General features: G+C 55.5%; 1 protein-coding gene across 5 annotated transcripts in view; it reads left to right on the forward strand.

The window, feature by feature from the left end:
- Nucleotides 1–20800, forward strand: part of LOC133899493 (uncharacterized) — a 79143-nt gene extending 58343 nt beyond the window's left edge. Inside the window, exons 2-12 of one of the 5 annotated variants that reach the window (XM_062340480.1) lie at nucleotides 15847–16014; nucleotides 17433–17513; nucleotides 17986–18076; nucleotides 18750–18824; nucleotides 18907–18943; nucleotides 19057–19140; nucleotides 19370–19430; nucleotides 19522–19628; nucleotides 19729–19794; nucleotides 19935–20083; nucleotides 20383–20800. In XM_062340480.1, the coding sequence (XP_062196464.1) occupies nucleotides 15963–16014; nucleotides 17433–17513; nucleotides 17986–18076; nucleotides 18750–18824; nucleotides 18907–18943; nucleotides 19057–19140; nucleotides 19370–19430; nucleotides 19522–19628; nucleotides 19729–19794; nucleotides 19935–20030 (750 nt within the window). In that variant the 5' untranslated portion in view covers nucleotides 15847–15962 and the 3' untranslated portion in view covers nucleotides 20031–20083; nucleotides 20383–20800. Of the gene's footprint in view, nucleotides 1–15805; nucleotides 16015–17432; nucleotides 17514–17985; nucleotides 18077–18749; nucleotides 18825–18906; nucleotides 18944–19056; nucleotides 19141–19369; nucleotides 19431–19521; nucleotides 19629–19728; nucleotides 19795–19934; nucleotides 20084–20382 lie in introns of those variants that run through there. The other 4 variants (XM_062340478.1, XM_062340481.1, XM_062340482.1 and 1 more) reach the window with 4 other exon arrangements.
- The last annotated feature ends 319 nt before the right edge of the window (nucleotides 20801–21119 follow it).

Genomic DNA, 21119 nt, shown 5'->3' on the forward strand with positions numbered 1-21119 from the left:
TAAATCCAATTGAATGTAATTGAATAGAAATTGGTTACTCAATTTGAATAAATTGAATTGCGAAGCTATTGAACCGGAATGGAATGGATATAACTCGTACGATTCGGATTGCATGCGAATCCGAGTTCAACGATGATTTGATCGAGTTTGGATTTAAGATAGGATTTAGGATAAATTCAAAATGGAATTTTTGAATTTCGATTTGAAATTAGAGTTTGGCACTAAATCTAATAGAGTATTTGAATTAGGAAAAAGATTTTGGACTTGAAGCCTTGGGATTTGAGATAGGTTGGAATTCAAAAGAACTGAATTTGATTGACTTGAGCTAAAAAGAATCAAGATTGAGATTGTCGGTGTATCAGGAACCGGGGATCCCTGAGTCCCGAGGCCAGGCCAGCCGTCCGCCACGTGTCACCATCCTGCGAGGTCCCTCCTGCGGGATGAGGAAAATCTAAGTTCCGCGAGAAGGTGCTCGGGGCCACAGCCTCTGGTCCCCGAGCAACCCAGGTCCCCGATGACCCGTAGAGTCCAAGTACCGGGAAGAAAGTGCTCGGGGAGGTGCCCACTCGCCCCCGAGCACCCTAGTCCCCCGATGATCAGAAGAGCTAAGTTCCGGGAGAGAGCGCTCGGGGGGCTGCGTGCGGCAGCCCCCGAGCGCCCGGTTCCCCGAGGGTCAGTGCAAAAGTGCTCGGGAGAGAGTGCACGGGGCTGCACGTGGCAGCCCCCGAGCACTCGGTTCCCCGAAGGTTCGTGCAAAAGTGCTCGAGAGAGGGTGCTCGGGGTTGCACGTGGCAGCCCCCGAGCACTCGGTTCCCTGAAGATTCGTGCGAGAGTGCGCGGGAGAGAGTGCTCGGGGAGGTGAACAGTACCCCCGAGCACTCGGTGCCCCGACGACCCAGAAGGGCCCCCGAGGGGCCCGCCGACGAGGTGTCAACCAGTCAGAGGTCCGAGGCCGCATTTAATGGGCGTGCGCGGCCTGACATCCTGACATCCCCAACTGCTCCCGCCGCAGTGTCAGTCCCTACCATGCTTTGGCAGAGAGGCGTGGGGCCATTAATTGCACGGGTCCCGTCCCGTATCATCCGGTGTATCTCGGGATAACGTTGCCAGGATCAAGGCGTTACGCCTACCACCCTGCCGTGGCAGAGGAACAAGATAGGGTGGGCGCGCCGGGTGCCTCTGTGGCTGATCGGTGGGCCCTCTCAACGGCGCCCGGCGCCAGGGCGTCCACAGTGACGGGTGGTCGGACGCGCGCCGCGTTTTTCCACCGCCCCTATCACTTCGCCGAGAGGAAATAATGACGTCTTTCTCAGTTGTGGCGTCTTGGAACTTGTGCCCCTTCTTTCCCGTTCGGGGTATGTCATGGCCGGCGAGTGCATAAAAGGATGGGCGTACAGAAAGAAGAGAAGATTGGATCGAGACACCGGATTGACTCGAAGCATCGGAGGAGAGAACAAGCCCAAGCAATCGACCGTGCCACACTTAGACGAAGAACACGGCAAGCAAGCCTGAGCAGAGCTAGAACAAGGAGCCTCAAGCTCTTAGTTAGACAATACATTCTTGTAACCAGATATATTCCTGAGGGATCCCCCTTAGAGAAGATTATTGCATCCATACAGGAGTAGGGTATTACGCCCCCGTGCGGCCCGAACCTGTCTAAACTCCGGTGCATTTACTTCCCTTTGCACTAGGTCGATCATCCCCCACTACCCGCCGTTGCATTTATTTCCACTTCCATTTATTTCTCCGACGAACTTATTCAGGATCATCCCCCCGGCCGATCTTTAAAAAGGGGTCTCTCGGGATCCCTACGACAGGAGTTCACCCTCCGACAGCTGGCGTGCCAGGTAGGGGGGAACATCCCTGAATCTGTTCGTTTGTTTTCTTCCACAGAAAAAGATGGCCGGTGGGCACCGTCTCCAATGTTCCGGCTCCACTTCCAGTGACGGAGTGCTGCCCGACGTCCAGGAGGCCCCAGTCGCTGCTGCGTTCCAACAGCAGCCACTATCTGCGCGCGCGGCTTTTCCCTCCTAAGGGGACCAGGGTGCTGGGCCCAGCAGGGCCGCCGCCGTCGCCGCCGGTGCACCATCCGACCCCCAGCAGGTGGTCGAAACCCCGGCCGCCAGGTCCGCCTCTAGGCAGCGCTGGGTGCCACTTCGGCGTAGACTCGCCTTTAGCGAGGCCAGCCCGGGGAGCGCGCTGCTTGCGGCGCATGCTCTCCTTAGGCATCCGCCCGTCTAGGCAACGCCGAACACTCCGGAAGGCCGGGGGATCCAAGACGTCGTCGCCCTGGTCGGCACTGCTCGTCGCCAGGTGCTGGCCGGGAGTTCTCGTGCCACCACCCAGCGTGGCGCTGCCAGAACCGGCTCATCAACGGGCAACGTTCGCACGGGCTGGGGGGCCTCCAGGCGGAGTGCCACCCCCCTGGCCGTGTCCGAAGCACGGGACCTCCGCTTGCGTCTCAACGAGCAGAGGGGCCACGAGGGTGCGCGCGTCACTCTCGAGCGCCAGCGGGAAACCTGGCAGGAGGCCGAGGCAGAGGATCAGGCTTCCTCTTTCCCGGCCCATGATCACCGGGAATCCCTGGCTCGCCGGCATTCGCCACCAAGGACTCCCGCCCGCGCCACGGGGTACGGCACCAGTTGCCGTGCCTTTACCACTGAGCTCTGTTGGGTCAAGTGGCCCTCCAAGTTCCGCCCCGAGCTGCCGGAGAAGTACGACGGGTCCATCGACCCCGTCGAGTTCCTCCAGATCTACACTACGGCCGTTCAAGTGGCCGGAGGCAGCGAAAAGGTGATGGCGAATTATTTTCATGTTGCCTTAAGGGGCTCTGCCCGTTCTTGGCTCATGAACTTACCCTCAGGGTCTATTAGCTCCTGGGATGACCTCTGCCACCAGTTTGTGGCTAATTTTCAGGGCACATTCACGCGCCCCGGTTTGGAGTGCGACCTCCACGCCGTCAGGCAACAGGAGGGGGAGACGCTGCGGTGCTTTATTCAGCGCTTCAGCCAGGTCCGCAACACCATCCCGCGGGTAGCTCCCCATGCTGTTATCGTCGCCTTCCGGCAGGGCGTCCGCGACGAGCGGATGCTCGAAAAGCTAGGTACGCACGAAATCGAGACCACTGCGGAGCTCTTCGCACTGGCCGATAAGTGCGCCAAGGCGGCGGAGGCCCAGGCGTGGCATGCTCCGCGCCCCACCGCCGACCAGCCAAGTTCTTCCCGTTCCGATAGGCGGGAAAAGAAGAAAAGAAGAAAGCGCGAAGCCGCTCCTGTCGAACCGGCCCAGGGCCCCGCCCGTGGGCCGGCCCAAGAGCCCGACCGCCGACAAGAACGCCGGGTGGCCGCCAACAGACAGCCCGCGCCCGCAAGGGCCCCTGCCAGGGCCCCTCCTCGGGCCCTGGCACCAGCTAGGGCACCGGCTCCCGCAAGAGCCCCGGCACCCGGCCGGGCTCCTGCTCCAGCGAGGGTCCCCGCTCCCGCGGGGCCCGAGCCAGGCAAATGGTGCCCTGTACACCAGACCAGATGGCACGATCTCATGAAGTGTCGTACGGTCAAAGGCCTCGTCGAGCAGCGCCAGAGGGAGCGCGACGAGTCCCGCGGGGGAGGCGATGTTGAGGCCACCCCCGACAACGCCAAGCTCGGCTTCCAGGAGCCCGAGCATGCCGTCGCCTTCATCGACGGAGGCGCCTACACGCCTTCCTCGTGCCGTGGCATCAAGGTCATGCGGCATGAGGTGTGCTCGGCAACCCCGAGCGAGGAGGCCGCCAGGCCCCTGAGGTGGTCGGACGCCCCGATCACATTCAGCATGGCCGATCACCCCGCAAGTACTGCAGCCGTAGGGCGACTACCCCTGGTGGTGTCCCCCACCATCTGCAATGTCAAGGTCGGCAGAGTGCTGATCGATGGGGGTGCGGGCCTCAACCTCCTATCCAAGGAGGCCTTCGAAAAGCTGCAGGTGTCCTCCACGCGCCTAAGGCCGTCGCTCCCATTCTGTGGAGTGACACCCGGGCACTCCCTGCCCCTTGGACAGGTCGAGCTACCCGTGACCTTTGGGAATCGGGACAACTTCCGCACGAAGAACGTCCTCTTCGACATCGCGGAGCTCCCCCTCCCCTACAACGCCATCCTCGGGCGTCCGGCACTCGCCAAGTTCATGATGCCCGCGCATTATGCGTATCTCACGGTTAAGATGCCGGGCACAGTGGGCCCCATCTCTGTGATTGCCGACTCCGGCGGTGCCGTCTCCTGCTTCGAGCAGTCGTACATAGCTCTGGTTTCAGCACGGGCCGAAGTCGAAGGCTGCACAGGGGGCCCGGGACCCTCTTCATCCAAACCCCGACTCGCCGCCGACGCCTCTGTTCCTACGAAGGAGGTCATGGTGGGCGAAGGCGCTACCCAGGTCATCCGAATCGGCGGTGACCTGGGCAGCAAATAGGAAAGCGCGCTCGTCACCTTCCTCCGGGCCAACGCAGACGTGTTTGCATGGCAACCGTCTGACATGCCCGGGATCCCTAGGGAGGTGATCGAGCATCACTTGGCGGTGCGCCCGGACACCCGCCCGGTGAAGTAGAAGGTCCGGCGGCAGGCGCCTGAGCGTCAGGAGTTCATCCGGGAGCAGGTCAGCAAGCCCCTTGACGCCGGATTTATCCGAGAGGTCCTCCACCCCAACTGGCTGGCAAATCCAGTCATCGTCTCGAAGGCCAACGGCAAGCTCTGCATGTGTGTGGACTACACCGACCTAAATAAGGCTTGCCCTAAAGATACTTTTCCATTGCCTCGTATTGATCAAATTGTAGATGCAACCGCGGGATGCGATCTTTTATGTTTTTTAGATGCAAACTCTGGGTATCACCAGATCCGCATGGCCGTAGGAGACGAGGAAAAATCTATTTTTACCACTCCGGTGGGGACTTACTGTTATATGTCAATGCCTTTTGGTTTGTGCAATGCTGGGTCCTCTTTCCAGAGCGCCATTCGCATTACCCTTGATTCACAGGTTGGCCGCAACGTCGAGGCTTACATCGACGATCTCGTGGTCAAGTCCCGAGACCGCGCCACCCTGCTCGAGGACCTTGCCGAGACTTTCAACAGTCTCCGCACCACCCGCCTCAAGCTCAACCCCAAGAAGTGTGTCTTCGGGGTGCCGGCGGAAAAGCTCCTCGGTTTCTTGGTTTCCGGCCGAGGAATCGAGGCCAATCCAGAGAAGATCCGGGCCATCGAGCAGATGCGACCCCCGGCTCGACTCAAAGAGGTCCAGCGTCTCGCCGGCTGCATGGCGGCCCTCGGGCGCTTCATCTCCAAGATCGGGGAGCGAGGGCTCCCCCTCTTCAAGCTTCTGAAGAAGACCGGTCGTTTCGACTGGACGCCGGAGGCCGAGCAGGCCTTCCGCGATCTAAAGAAGTACCTCACCTCGCCACCCGTGCTGGTGGCTCCCTCCGAAGGTGAGCCCCTACTGCTCTACGTCTCGGCCACTCCTCAGGTCGTGAGCATGGTGCTGGTGGTGGAGCGTGATGAGTGCGTGGGGCCAGGTGCTGGGTCCCAGCTCCCAGTGGCTCCCGAGCACTCACCCGTCCTCGCGGCTCCCCCCGAGCAAGGGGTCGAGCCCGAGCTCTTGGCTCCCCCCGAGCAAGGGGTCGAGCCCGAGCTCTTGGCTTCCCCCAAGCAAGGGGTCGAGCTCGAGCTCTTGGCTCCCCCCCCCCGAGCAAGGGGTCGAGCCCGAGCTCTTGGCTCCCCCCGAGCAAGGGGTCGAGCCCGAGCACTATGCTCCTCCAGATCAGGGAGTCGAGCCCGAGCACCCGGCCAGCCCTGACCACGCCGCCGAGCCTGGGGGCTGCAGCAACCCCTCAGGAAAAGCCGTCGTCCGGGCCCGCCGGGTACAGCGACCAGTGTACTTCGTCAGTGAAGTCCTCCAGGAGGCCAAAACAAGGTATCCCCAGGCTCAGAAGCTACTCTACGCCGTGCTCATCGCTTCCCGGAAGCTGCGCCACTACTTTCAGGCGCACAAGGTCTCGTGGTTACCACGTATCCATTGGGACCCATTCTCCGGAACCGAGAAGGCACCGGGCGTGTTGTCAAGTGGGCGGTGGAGCTGGCGGAATTCGACCTGCACTTTGTCAGTCGCCAGGCGATCAAAAGCCAGACGCTCTCTGACTTCGTGGCAGAGTGGACACCCGTCCCCGAGGTCATCCCAGAAGAGATCTCTGCGTATCCTGGGCACGACGCGCCCGGGTACTGGGTCATGCACTTCGATGGCTCCCTCTCGCTGAAAGGCGCGGGGCCAGAGTGGTTCTCACCTCCCCAACGGGTGAAGAGCTCCGGTACGTCGTGCAGTTGCAGCCTCATTGCCGGCCTCTGAGCTGCGGTGGGGCTCGGGATTCATCACCTCCTGGTCAAAGGGGACTCCCAACTGGTGGTCAACCAGGTATCCAAGGAGTACCAGTGCACGGATCCTCAAATGGCGGCGTACGTGGCAGCGGTTAGGAAGCTGGAGAGGCGTTTCGATGGCCTGGAGTTGCGGTACATCCCTCGCCGCGACAACACTCTGGCCGATGAGCTCTCCCGCCTGGCCTCCTCCCGTGCGCGCGTCCCTGCCGGAGTCTTTGAAGAAAGACTCGCACGGCCTTCCGTCCTGCCTGCCGAACAGGACGAAGGGGAAACCTCGAACTCAATTCAGGGGACCCCGGCGGTACCCTCAGTGGGAAGCCCCGTCAGGGTGCCGCCGTCCGGCGAGTGTGCTGCACTCGCTGAATGTTCTCAAGATGCCTCGTGGATGTCCGACATCCGAGGGTACTTGAAGGAAAAGTCCCTTCCCGGGGATGAGGCGTCTGCCGAAAAAGTTGCTCTGCAGTCCAGACGCTATGCCATAGTAGATGGAGATCTCTACCGGCGTAGCGCAGGAGGTGTCCTCCTGAAATGCATCTCCCGGGCAGAAGGCGGCGAACTTCTCGCTGAGATCCACGAGGGCGAGTGCGGTGGCCATTCATCGTTCTGCACGCTGGTTGGGAAGGCCTTCCGGCAAGGTTTCTACTAGCCTACAGCTCTCCAGGATGCTTCCGAGTTGGTTCGGTGCTGCAGGGCGTGCCAGTTACACGCAAAGCAGATTCACCAGCCAGCTCAGGCTCTTCACACCATCCCCCTGTCATGGCCTTTCGCGGTCTAGGGGTTGGACATTCTGGATCCATTCTCCTGAGCAATCGGGGGCTATGAATACCTCTACGTCGCCATCGACAAGTTCACCAAGTGGCCGGAGGCGGTCCCAGTCATCAAGGTGACCAAGAACATGGTGCTCCAGTTTATCCGCGACATCACTAGTCGCTTCGGTGTCCCGAACCGGATCATCACCGACAATGGCACCCAGTTCACGAGTGCCCTGTTCGGGGACTACTGCGAAGACCTCGGCATCAAGCTCTGCTTCGCCTCCGTCGCTCATCCTCGAAGTAATGGGCAAGTCGAGCGCGCCAACACGGAGATACTGAAAGGCCTCAAGACCCAGACCTATGATGTGCTCGCAAAGCACGGGAAGGGATGGGTGGACGAGCTGCCCGCCGTGCTATGGGCTAATCGGACCACGCCAAGCCGCGCCACCGGGGAGACTCCATTCTTCCTCGTCTACGGCGCTAAGGCGGTCCTCCCCTCCGAGCTCACTCTAGGCTCCCCTCGGATGCATGCAGATTCTGAGGGTGAGTAGGAGCAGCAAAGGCGCGACGACGTTGACTACCTGGAAGAGTGCCGACGGCGTGCCGCCGTCCGGGCGGGTCGATACCAGCAGAGTCTGCGGCGATACCACTGCACCATGTCCGGGCCCGGTCTCTCGAGGTGGGGGACCTAGTTCACCGACGCGTCCAGTCGTGCGAAGGAAAGAATAAGTTGTCCCCCATGTGGGAAGGTCCCTTCACCGTGATCGGGGTCCCGCGAGAAGGTTCTTTCAGGTTGGCAGCAGAAGATGGGCAGCCGCTCCCGAACCCGTGGAACATCGAGCACCTGCGCAGGTTCTACCCGTAGACGGCCATGCTCGTGGCTCAGGTCAACAGGCCGGGGGCTTCCCCCCGCCCAAGTTGACCGGGGGCTACCACTCATTGGGTAAGTCGCCCAACCTTGTAAAATTTGTCAATTCAATGTAAATCTCAATGTGCAGTCGTTATGTCAAATTCATTTTTCTGGATTCTATATGTTTAATCTGTCTGGTGAGATGCTCGATTGTGCGAGAAAAAGTTCGCTCTCTCATTTTCCCCGCTGATAAAAGAATCCCAATCAGTATGCATTCGGGCAGTTGCCGCTGACTTACGTCCGATGTGGTAGGCTGTGGTGTTCGGTGTCGTGACAGGCTCCCGGGCACTACCGAGTTCCTGGGCGCTCTGGGTAATCCTATCGCTCGAGCTCCTCGAGTAGTCTGGAGCCCAGGCCCCAGGGGCGAGCTGTCGGTGCTCGGTCTGGTCTGTCATACCCGGGCGCCACCGGACCATAGGACCTCTGGGTTATGCCTCTGTTTGCTCTTGTCCGCCGGTCTGGGTATTCGAGAGGTCTCGGGTCGAAAACGAGAGCAGTCTATAACAAGTACCGCACTGACAGAGCGCACCAAGCAAAGAAATTGCCTATTCTCTCTTAAGTCATAGGTCGACCATCAAGAGCAGCTCGACCACTAGGGCCTCGATGCCCAGGTCGCTGGTCGGCCCCAAGGGTCCTCGGGTGGTCCTACCGCTTAGGCATGAGTGGTCGAGATCACCCGACCCCGGGATCCTCGCGTGCCCCTGGACGCTCGAGCGCTCCGGTTGAAGGAACCAAGTCCCCGGGCACCCCGAGCTCGGAAGCACATGCCCCTCCTGGATCGGTTGGCCGGAAGGCCGACAGCTGTCCGGTGAGTGGTTAAATTCAGACAAATTTACGTTCAATAGTACTCTGTTCCCGAGTCATCCTCGGGGGCCCTCGTATTCTAATCTGCCCGGTGAGATGATCTCCTCGCGCACAAAACCCTACCGTGTGTCTACTTTTTCCTGAAACGACAGAACGGTTCGTAGAAAGGTGTACCGCACGTACGGTAATGTCCGACCGAAGCCCTTCATGGTGGTCGTGGTGTTCGGTCCGCTTTTAAGGACCCCGAGCACTACCGAGTCCCTAGGTGCCCTGGGTAATCCTATCACTCGAGCCACTCGAGTAGTCCGGAGCCTAGGCCTCATGGGCGGGCTGTCAGTGCTCGGTTCGGTCCGTCTTAAGCCCGGGCACCACCGAACCACGGGGACTCTTGGTCACATTTCCGCCCGCGCGCGTCTCCGGTCTACTGACTGAGTGGTCGCGAGGTAAAAAAAGTATTCACCGGTCATGGCGTGTTCCGTGCTGGATCGATCCATCTCCCGAGCAAGGAAGTTCGTGTCTGTGTCTTTTGACTTAGACGGTGCGGACTCGCGACGGCTCGGGGGCTGAACGCACCAAGAACGACGATCGGGACGACTTCGTTCTCGAGGACGGAAAGGTCGGGAACAGTCCGACTGAGTACTCCCCGGGGCTTCAAGGCAAAACATCGGAAGAAACACTAAGTACTCAAGAACACTGGAGTTGCAAGCCCAAAGAAAAGCTGCCATTATATTCACAAGGAAAATACAAGCATTTCTGAGGGATCACTCCCATATTTACATCCATCCAAGACAAAAACAAAAGAAAAGGAAACTACTACAAAAAGCCTAATCGGCGGTAGAGTCGGCATCGGAGTCGTCTGGGCCATCCCCGGGGGCTGGCGGCGGCGGCATTTCCCGCCTGAAGCTGGCCGCCACCTCGGCAGCGGTGCTCCGAACTGCTTCCCGGGTGGCCTCTCCCTCGGCTTCGACCACTCCTTCCCGCGCCGGCTCCAGCGGGAAGTTCGGGTCTCTACTCCGGTAGCAGGCCAGGACGTGCTCGGCCACCGCGTGGGCCAAGCCGCGTCCTTCCCGGGCAGCGAGTTCCTAGACGGCCCAGGGTAGCGCCTCGAGGCGCTCGCAGACTTGTTGAAGCCCTAGAACTTGTAGTGCGGGGCTATCACTCTTCTCGTCCGCGACGAGTCGCCCAAGGCCGGCCCTCTCCACGGCCCGCCGCATCCGTCGGAGTATGTCCACCAACATTTGCTGCAGGTTGACCCACGAGACAAAGGCAGTCTCGAGCTTCTCCTTCGCGGCCCGCAGTTGCGCCTCGAGTCCCTGGCCCCTGGCCGGGCCAGAAGAACCGCCGTCGGTTGCAGAGCCGGCGGCTTGCTTTGTCTGCGCCACCAGTTCGGACAAGGCGCGCTCACGGGCGGTTAGCTCCGCCTCGTGTTTTACGTTCTCCTCCTCCTTGGTCGCGACGGCCACTACCGCGGCGGCAGCCTCCCCTTCTCGACGGGTCAGCTCCCCCTCCCGGCGGGTCAGCACGTCCTCCTGGTGGGCCAGCGAGTCCTCCCGGGCGCCCAGATTTGCCGCCGTGATCTCATTGTCGACCTCCCGGAGGGAGATGTCCTCCTCCCACCGGCGGATATCTTCTTCAATCTTCCGGAGGTCTTCTTCCCAACGTTGGAGGTCGGCGCGTGTCTGATCGGCCTCGCCCTCTCGGCAGGTCAGCTTAGCCCGGAGCTCCTCCGCCGCCTTCTCGCGGACCGCGACCGCTTCCTCCCTCTCCTGCGCCTGCCCCGCCCTGGCAAGGGCCTCGGCAGCCTGCTGCCGCGATGCCTCAACCAGGCGAGCGGCATCTTCTCACTCCCGCGCAGCTTTGGCGCGGGCGGCCTTCAAAATCTTCCGTTCCCGCGCGACCTCCGCGCGGGTATCTTCCAGGAGTTTCTGCTCCCGCGCAGCCGCCGCGCGGGCCTCATCCTGGGCGCTCGCAAGCTGCGCCCTCTCCAAGATCAGCCGGGCGCGCTCTGCTTTGAGCTGCCCCTCCTTCGCGTTCACCGCCGCGCCCAGCCGCCCGACCGCCACCTGGACGCCCTCGATCGCGGCCAGGAAGGGGTCGGCAGGCCGGCCGGGCGCTGGTGGAGCGCCGGTCTCCCCACGATTCACCTCCGGGGGGTTCAAAGTCCCCAAGGGTCGCCACACGATCATCCGCCCCGGGCTCGGCACGCCCGGGGTAGGTTGGACCGCCGCCGGGCGCTTGGGCGATGGCCGCATTCTTGCCTCGGCCGCCGCATCCGCCGGCCCCGGCAAGGCCGCTGCTTCCGCCACCATCCGCCCCGGGCTCTGCATGCCCGGGGTAGGTTCCACCAGCGCCGTAGGTTCGGGCGACGGCTCCGTCCTCCCCTCGGTCGCCGCTTCCGCCGTCCTCCCCTCGGCCGCCGCGTCTGCTGGCGCCCCCGCCATCGCTGCGTCTGCCTGCCTCGGCACGGCCGGCGGGCTTGGCTCTGGCACCAGCGCCAGCGCTCCTTCGATCGCAGCGGCGCCCGTGGGCGGCCTGCGGGAGATAGACGAAGGTTAAAATCAAAGCCTAGTTCGGGCAAAGAGCGCCCAAGAAAGAGCGAAGAATGAAACTTACTCGGTCGTCGTCCCCCGGTACTGCCATTTGGCCGCCGGGAGCCTGAAGTCCGGGTCTGGCGGTGCCGGCTCGGAATCCTCCCGTCTCCTCTTCCGCCGAGGGCTCGGCGGGGCCGTCGCGTAGTTCTCAGGCACCGGGTCAGGCCCCATCCTCACAAGGCGCGGTTCCAGGACCGGGAACGCCACCGCTGCCGATGGCGACGATGGGGAATCCGGCACTGGGATGTAGACTCAGGGGCGCTTCCCCCGATCCCCCGGCGCCGCCGCTACTACGCTGTCGGCGGTGCCCTCTTCTCTGGTGCGGCGGCTGCTGCCCGCAGCGGCCCCGCCACCAGCCCGCGCCGGGCTGTTCATGGCCTCCTCGCTGGCCAACTCCTCCAACCCAGGGAGCTCGGGGGCCTAGGGGCTCCGGCTCCTCGGTCGGTCCACGAGCCCTTGGGCATCGAACTCCGGCAGCTGCGCCATGATCGCCGCGCGCTCGGGGTTGGCGCAGAGCGCCATCTCCGGCCACGGGAGCTCCGCCCGGCTCATGTCTTCCACTCCGGTCACCACTCGGGTCATGCCCCTTAGCTCCGCTGGGCCCAGGTCCCAGCTCGCGCCGATTTGGGTCCGAGTGATATCCTCAGGCCCGGTGTAGAGCCAGCACGACCGGGCCCGCTCCCGCAGGGGCGCCAGGCGACGGCGCAAGAAGTCCGCCACCACCATGACCGAGGTCAGCCCGGAGTCGCGCAGGAGTCTGATGCGCTCGAACACCGGCTCCAACCTCGCGTCCTCCAGCGGCGGCGCCTCCCACGTCGACCTCCGGGGTTCCGCCGCCACTTCCGGTAGAGCGAGACGATCATGGGGGTCAACGTTGACGAAGAACCAGTCCCGTCGCCATTCCTCCCACTTGCTGCGCAGCACCTGGGGGATGTACTACTCCCCCAAGCCGTCTCGTAGCCGAAGGTTGCAGCACCTCGCGACGTCCGCCGTGGAGTACCCCCTCTTCTTCCCGGCCGGCTGCAAGACGAAGAAGTGCCGGAGAAGCGTCGCCGAAGGCACCACCCCCACGAACATCTCGCAAAGGTGCGCGAAGACCGCCAGCACCACGAAGGAGTTGGGGCTCAAGTGCACCAGCTGGATGCCATAGGTATCGAGAACTTGGAGGAAGAAGGTTGAAAACGGCAGCACCAACCCCGCCGCCAGGAAAGAAGTGAACAAAATGATCTGCCCAGGAACGGTCGTCGCTGGCGGGAAGTTCGCCGGCGTCACCACCACGGCCCCCTCCTGCCCCTCGGGGACCAGCAGCTTCCTAATTTTGGCCGCCGCCTCTTCATTCTTCAGACGAGACTCCGGCAGCAAGCCGTCCGGAGTCCTGTCACGACGGCCTCCTCCGACTCTCGACATCTCGACGGGAGCGGAGGTTGTCTGGTGGTGGAGAGAAAGGAGGGAAAGCGCTCCGATCGCCTGAAAGGTTTCTAAGGGCTCCAAAGCACGAAGGAGACAAGAGCAAGATTGCAAGAAGGCGTAAAGAGGGGGGCGGATCGATCCCCTCCCCCTTTTATATTTCAGAGTTCAAACGTTGCCGGCCAACGGTTCGCTCGGCGGGACGGCCTCCTCGGTCGACGCAACTGCCAGGCGAATCTCCCGCCGATCGTGCGGCGTCAGCGGCTGCCAGGCGTATTTTCCTCGATCTGCGCGGCAGCCGCGTGTGCCGCCCGTACCATTGTCATGCCCTTCGGGAGTTGTGTGACCACGCGTTCGCTTGTCTCCCCGCTGGGCCGTACCCGAGGTCCGGGTCTAAAAGGCCACCTCTTGAAAGCCTGCCATGTGGCGTCTACGCCAGCCTCGGCCTCGTCCACGACGAAGGGCCCATCCGCAGTCTCCGTGCCATCACCTGCCAATGGGCCCGGGGGCTACTGTCGGTGTATCAGGAACCGGGGATCCCTGAGTCCCGAGGCCAAGCCAGCCGTCCGCCACGTGTCACCCTCCTGCGAGGTCCCTCCTGCGGGATGAGGAAAATCTAAGTTCCGGGAGAAGGTGCTCGGGGCCACAGCCTCTGGTCCCCGAGCACCCCAGTTCCCCGATGACCCGCAGAGTCCAAGTACCGGGAAGAAAGTGCTCGGGGAGGTGCCCACTCGCCCCCGAGCACCCTAGTCCCCCGATGATCAGAAGAGCTAAGTTCCGGGAGAGAGCGCTCGGGGGGCTGCGTGCGGTAGCCCCCGAGCGCCCGGTTCCCCGAGGGTCAGTGCAAAAGTGCTCGGGAGAGAGTGCTCGGGGCTGCACGTGGCAGCCCCCGAGCACTCGGTTCCCCGAAGGTTCGTGCAAAAGTGCTCGAGAGAGGGTGCTCGGGGTTGCACGTGGCAGCCCCCGAGCACTCGGTTCCCCGAAGATTCGTGCGAGAGTGCCCGGGAGAGAGTGCTCGGGGAGGTGAACAGTACCCCCGAGCACTCGGTGCCCCGACGACCCAGAAGGGCCCCCGAGGGGCCCGCCGACGAGGTGTCAACCAGTCAGAGGTCCGAGGCTGCATTTAATGGGCGTGCGCGGCCTGACATCCTGACATCCCCAACTGCTCCCGCCGCAGTGTCAGTCCTTGCCATGCTTTGGCAGAGAGGCGTGGGGCCATTAATTGCATGGGTCCCGTCCCGTATCATCCGGTGTATCTCGGGATAATGTTGCCAGGATCAAGGCGTTCCGCCTGCCACCCTGCCGTGGCAGAGGAACAAGACAGGATGGGCGCGCCAGGTGCCTCTGTGGCTGCTCGGTGGGCCCTCTCAACGGCGCCCGGCACCAGGGCGTCCACAGTGACGGGTGGTCGGACGCGCGCCGCATTTTTCCACCGCCCCTGTCACTTCGCCCAGAGGAAATGATGACGCCTTTCTCAGTCGTGGCGTCTTGGAACTTGTGCCCCTTCTTTCCCGTTCGGGGTATGTCGTGGCCGACGAGTGCATAAAAGGATGGGCGTACAGAAAGAAGAGAAGATTGGACCGAGACACCGGATTGACTCGAAGCATCGGAGGAGAGAACAAGCCCAAGCAATCGACCGTGCCACACTTAGACGAAGAACACGGCAAGCAAGCCTGAGCAAAGCTAGAACAAGTAGCCTCAAGCTCTTAGTTAGACAATACATTCTTGTAACCAGATATATTCCTGAGGGATCCCCCTTAGTGAAGATTATTGCATCCATACAGGAGTAGGGTATTACGCCTCCGTGCGGCTCGAACCTGTCTAAACTCCAGTGCATTTACTTCCCTTTGCACTAGGTCAATCATCCCCCACCACCGGCCGTTGCATTTATTTCCACTTCCATTTATTTCTCCGACGAAATTATTCAGGATCATCCCCCAGCCGAATCTTTAAAAAGGGGTCTCTCGGGATCCCTGCGACAGGAGTTCACCCTCCGACAGAGATCGAATTTGAGAGACATCCAATTTCGAATCGCCACTCAAAGAACCATAAAACAATAAACCAAAAATATATATGCTTACTTTACTGCAAGGATTAATTGGGAAATTAATTTGGTGATCTCTGGAATACTTAGCCAAAATAATATAATATATATTTCCTTGATTTTATACTGGTAATAATTAGAAAAAGTTTTAATTTGGAGTGAATTTTGCTATTTTCTAAAATACTAAAACTTTGGGTGTTACACCTCCTCTGGCCGCAGGTCCTCGGTCAAGCCCTTGGCCTGAGGACCCCATGCTAGCTTCCCCTCCGCATATTGCACCTTCTACCGCCTTCGGTCGACCAAAAGTCACACTCATCCTCCCTGTTCCCATGCGTCGCTGACTGTCTTCCGGTCGTCGCCAGCCGCTGTGAGTGCCTCAAACGAGTTCCTCATCCCATGCTATTGCTCATGCTGATGACTCTCAACCGAATGGCACCACCATTCGCCGCCGCGCAAGGGCCGCCGGTGCCACCGAAGAAGAGGAGGAAGAAGACATACATGGGCATTTTGGTCCAAAATGGCATATCTCAAAGAAATCACAAAATTATAATAGCAGTCGTCTAATTTCGACCTTTGCAATAGTATTTTTCAAAACGTGCATATTTATAATTTCACAGTTCGAGTTACCCTTTAAACTAAGCGCTTCGTATTGAATCGCGATCACCTTCACACCTGGAGACAAAAAAAAGTAGTATTTATTCATTCAAGAGGGGAATATATGAGGTAAAGAGAAAAAAAATGCCGGACCAGTAAAGAACAGGAAAAAGGTAATGGCGGTTCAGTTATTCTTAGCCGGGGGCTAAACCCTAGTTAAAAAATCAACCCTGTAAGGAAAAAAACGAGGCCGTGATGGCCCATGTATTGAGCCGGGCCCGCACGTGGGCCGAATCCTATAAGAAGAGAGGGCTCCACTTTGCCCCCCTCCGCCTTCCTCCCTCCTCTCCCCTCTCTGCTCCCCTCGACAGCGAACTCGAGACTCGCAACCGTGAAGAGAGAACTCGACGAGCGGAGGGGAGAAGAACGTGAGGGGAGCCGAATCGGCGAGGGGAGAAGAAGCCAGCTGCGACCATGAGGCGATCCTCGAAGAAGTCGTCGTCGTCCGCCGCGGCCGCCAGCTCCGGTAACGCCTCACCCTCGGATCCCATCCCCCCCCCCCCCGCCTTGTTTTCTTGTTTCTTGAGCGGGTCGCGAGCTTCCTGGCGCGCGGATGGGTTCAGATTTCTATGTGCAAGATTCGATGGGGGTGTTCTTGCCTCGAGAAGATCCAATCTCGAGGTTTGCGCCGTGCAGTAGCGCACTCGACGGTCCGATTCTTCGATGGTTGGTGGCTTGGTGTACGGGGTTTGAATCGTGCGTCACGATATTGGTAGAGTGCGGGGTCAGATTGGGGGTTTAGCAATTTGGCGTGGTGGTATGAAAAGGTGTTGAATCTTGAATTGAATTTGATGTGAAGTTAGCCGTAGATTTGTTCTGCTGGTAACAGATTTATGTTCGCTGTAAATTTATGGCAATTGACAGGTCAGGTCCTGTTCTGAGCTATGTTAACTGGTTTCTAAGCAAAGATAAAGAGCAGAAATTCACACTAATGACTCCATTTTACGAGTTTACTGTATCTGTTGCGATTTTTGAACTATGAGAACCTTAGATTGCTAGGTGTAGTGTGTAAATTCTATACTTATTCCGAACTGCAGGAAGTATTTGTTAATCGTTTGCTATCATTGTGGTGGCCATGTTAGAAAAGTTTTGATGGACCCCCCCCCCCCCCTTCTTTTCTTAGTAAGTTCATGGGAATGTATTCTTTCCATAATTGAGATTAACCTAGTTTTAGTAGATTCATACGAAATAGCAACCATCTCTTGGTATTGCTTGGTAACATTGATTTGCATGTACAGAAATCGCTAGATGAAGAATGTAGCTGTGCAATCATAAATAATAAAAGTAGATGGAGACAACATAAGTGTTAGTTCTGGTAGAAGATTAGAAGGGATTAGGGAATTTGGCGTGTTGTACCGTACCAATTAAGAAATTACATGCGTGAGGGCCCTAGTATCCCATACCCTCAAGAATGTTCAAGGTTAGCTAATTACTCCCTATTGATACCCACAAGTGTCTGGAGTATCTCATTATTGAGTGGTTTACTTGATCCTTTTTGCCACCTCACTAATAATTCTCACTCCTTTTCATGCTGCATCATCTCCTAAGTGGCTAGTTTGCTTTTTCTCATTTGGGCAATTAGTTTACTCATGAATCTGCGGTGACTTTCTCTAATATTCAGTTATACTCCAGAAAGCCTTAATTTGACAGTTTGAGAAGCTTAAATTGAAGTTGTGTGCGTGTAACTACAAGTTATTTAATTAATTTCACACTATTTGCCCATCAGCTTAGCTTGTGTCTTGATTGGTTTTAGTATGCATTTTCTTGGTACTACATTATCGTCACAATATCTTGTCTTTCAAATGCGCTGGAGTAGGGGCTCCTGTGTTATCTCTTTTAGGGTATGTATATCTGAATGAATACTAAGCAAATAATTATATTTAGGTGCGGAACAAGTAAATGAAAAACAAAACAGAAAAAGAAAAGGAGTCAGTACAAACCTGACCAGCAGGAAAGCACAACGTGGTGAGCTGCACTGATTCCTTTTCTTTCTCATTTAGTTGTCTAATTGCTTGTACATATCTGTCTTGGTGTGTTAAGTGTGTGCATGCCTAAATGTCCATATGCGTGTATGTGTCCAGATGCATTTCCTGTTTGAAGTTATGTTGTTAGCCTAACCTTAAACCTTTACAGAGTGTTTTCATGTGATGTGTTCAAAACTTAAATTGATCCAGCAAATATGACAGAGCAATATTTATACACCTTGTTCTATTCTTTGCAAGGGATGAGTGGGGCGTTATGATATTTGTAATGTTAGTCAGCTGTTTTCCTTATGTAAAGCCGTGGCTTTCTTTCTGTAATTTCTGTTTATTTTCTAATCTATCTTCTAGAAATTGAAATTACCTAATTTACACATAGTTATTGCCTTCAACTTAATTTTGACATCTATGGTATGTGCTTCCTATTTATCTCTTTGTGGTAACATTTTCACTATTAGTTCCAGGCCCTACTAAAGCAGTTTCCAAGGAAATAGAACGGATTGATCAACTTTTCTATACTTATGCTGATAATTCATCCGGCATGATTGAGTAAGTTTTTTCTCTGGTGATTCTCAATGCTTTGCCACGTTATTTTTGCTGCTCATTTGGATCCTCTTTCTATTATATAGGTGACATGCTAGCTCCTAATTAGCAGACAAAAATTTGTAGCTTGGTTCGCAATTAGAAATATATAATATACAGAACACCACAGAGAAGCTCTAAATGTAATGGCTACTGTAGACAGAACTACAAGGTGCTTAGTGCCAACTAAGGGTGTACCGATTTTCATTTACAAGATGTTCAGCTCTCTGATAACAGTAGGGGAGGACTGTACTGAATAACAAAGGTCCACAGGAGTTGTTTGTTTCACACAACATTTTTTTCTGGATCCATTGTGATGACCATTTGGGAGTGGTGTTCTTGGTCTAACACAATAGCATGTAGTGGTTGCCATCGACCCATAATTTACATAAGCTCATTTGCAAAGTGTTCTATTGTACTTGATAGATATTACAAGATGTACTGTAGTTGCATGTACCTCTATGTAAGTAATTAATTTTAATTGATGTTACTTTCTTAGGTAGAGAAGCCATGTACTGTATGGCCTTTTTCCCATTGCCCACTCCATGCAACTGCCATTAAAGTTGTATGCTCTACACAACTTTGAGAGACATCATTGTACCAGTGCAAAATTACTGATTTTTTTCCCGTGTTGGAACAGCCCAGAAGGCATTGAAACACTCTGTTCTCATCTTGAAGTTTCCCATACTGATGTGAGGATTCTAATGTTAGCATGGTATGTCATCTGTTCTCTAAAATTTCCTAATTGTTCGTCCCTTTGACAGAATACCTAATAGATGCCATATATCTTGTGTCAGGAAAATGGGGTGTGAGAAGCAAGGTTATTTTACCTTGGTATGCATTACTTCTCGATTGTTCTAACTGCTTTTAATTGAAGAACTTGGTTTGTATAGACTTGTTTTATGCTTTCGAGTGTTGACTGATAATACATACTCCTGTGTTGACAGGCGGAATGGCGAACTGGGTTGAAAGCTCTGCGAGCTGACAGTATCAATAAGCTGAATAAAGCATTCCCAGAACTGGTCCAAGAGGTGAGTTTGTCTCCCCAAATATGCAGTGGAGCATTACATGTATGTCAAAGATGTTGTAGTTTGTTGAGTGAAGAAAGTACTCCGTAATCAAGAAATTCAATCATGTGAAGTATCACAAGATATTGCCACCTTGCGATTGTAATGGAATAATGAGCTATCATCGACTGCCGATAATTTTTGTTCTAGTGTAACTGACTTGCGGACAACTGGATCTGCTTTACAAATCCAGGTTACAAGGCCGTCCAATTTCCAGGATTTCTATACATATGCATTTCGTTATTGCCTCACAGGTAATGTTACTTGCTATTATAACTGCACATTAAAGTGATTAAAGTGGCTGCTATCTCTGTCAAACTTTAAATCTGGATCTTGTTTGCTCAGAGGATAAGAAGAAATGTATAGAAATACCAGTTGCTTGTGAGTTGCTGAATCTAGTATTGGGCTTGCAGTTCCGCCCCCAGGTTGACAAGCTTAATAATTACCTCAAGGTAATGGTTACTGATTTTTTGATTTTTTGTTTTCTTCATCCCTTAATTTTGTGGGCTCGTATTTGCTTAATCAGCATGCTTTTTTAACTGTATGTTTCAGTGCCAAAACGAGTACAAGGTGATAAACATGGACCAGTGGATGGGATTTCTTCGGTTCTGCAATGAGGTCATGTTTTAAACATCCTACTGTTTTGCAGCATTTCATGTTTTTTTTTTGGAATAGCTAAACCTTATAATCCTATTTACCAGATTTAGCATTTTCTTTCAGCCGTCATTCACACTTCACATTCACTTTTTCTAATGCAGATAAACTTCCCATCACTTGACAATTATGATTCAGACCTTGCTTGGCCTTTGATTCTAGACAATTTTGTTGAATGGCTACGAGAAAATAAAAGTTAGCTCTTCTATTCCAGTTGGATGAAGATGTCATCCAAAATGTAATATTCAAGAATGTAGGTGGACTATATCTCCTTGTTTCAGTTTGTATGCATGAATCTTTGCTCACCCATTTGTGTACTTTCACAGTAGTGTGCTTTGATAACTCGTGAAGTTGCATGTTATCCCAACTTCTGTACCATTTTAATGATCATGAGTTGATGTGTGTGTGTGGTATATATGGCAACTAGTAAAAACAATAACTCCAATATTTGCAAGCATGTGTACTAAGCAAGATTCCCATTATTTTTTCTTTTGCATGTAGTTGCTTACAACTCTCTAGTCTCATGCCTGTTTGTATATGTTGTAATTTCAGCACCTCGGATGCTTTGGAGGATGCAGATTCAGCTTGTTTCTGATTGCTACGGTGGAGGCTGGTTCCAGAAATCATCATCAAATCGCCTTCTCATGTTTTTTTTGCTTAATGCATTTTTGAAACTGGAAACGGTCTGCATAGATGTCATCTAGAAATTTTGCATCAACGTCCTCTACATTTGTTGGCTCTGTTATATTCAATGAGTTCTGGTATAGTTTTAAGAGCTTGCAAGTTCCAAATTTTCTGGAAGGCATTGCCTCAACGAGCCTGTCCGCATGTATGGGTGCTGTGTGTTCTTATTTTTCCCCTGTTTCGGTTGTACAGGTAAAGCCATGCTTATCAACATCAGCAGGCAGCAAACAGCTCTTGATGTCTGTAGTTTTTATGTGAAATGAAGTTTCAAAGATTGATTTTTTTAGGGTGGAAAAACTGTCTGAGCTTATCTACTTTGTGTGTGCGTGTCGATGATTTTTGACACGTTGAAGGTTTGGGTGTGAAACAGAAAGGGTACTCCCAAGCTGAACCTAGAACTCCGTTTTGGTATATTCTCAAGGATGGAAAACCCTGAAAGCAGTTTGGTTAGGTTGGGGGGGGGGGGGGGGCGCAGAGCAGAGCAGAATCACAAATCTGTTGTTTTAGTGAAGTGTAAACAGAGTGATTGAGAGAATAAAGAATTGAGAGATTCATTTATTTCATTAATTTGGTCATACATTTATACATGATGAAGAGACGAGATA

Source organism: Phragmites australis, chromosome 18 (assembly GCF_958298935.1).
Source record: "Phragmites australis chromosome 18, lpPhrAust1.1, whole genome shotgun sequence".
Lineage (NCBI taxonomy): Eukaryota > Viridiplantae > Streptophyta > Magnoliopsida > Poales > Poaceae > Phragmites > Phragmites australis.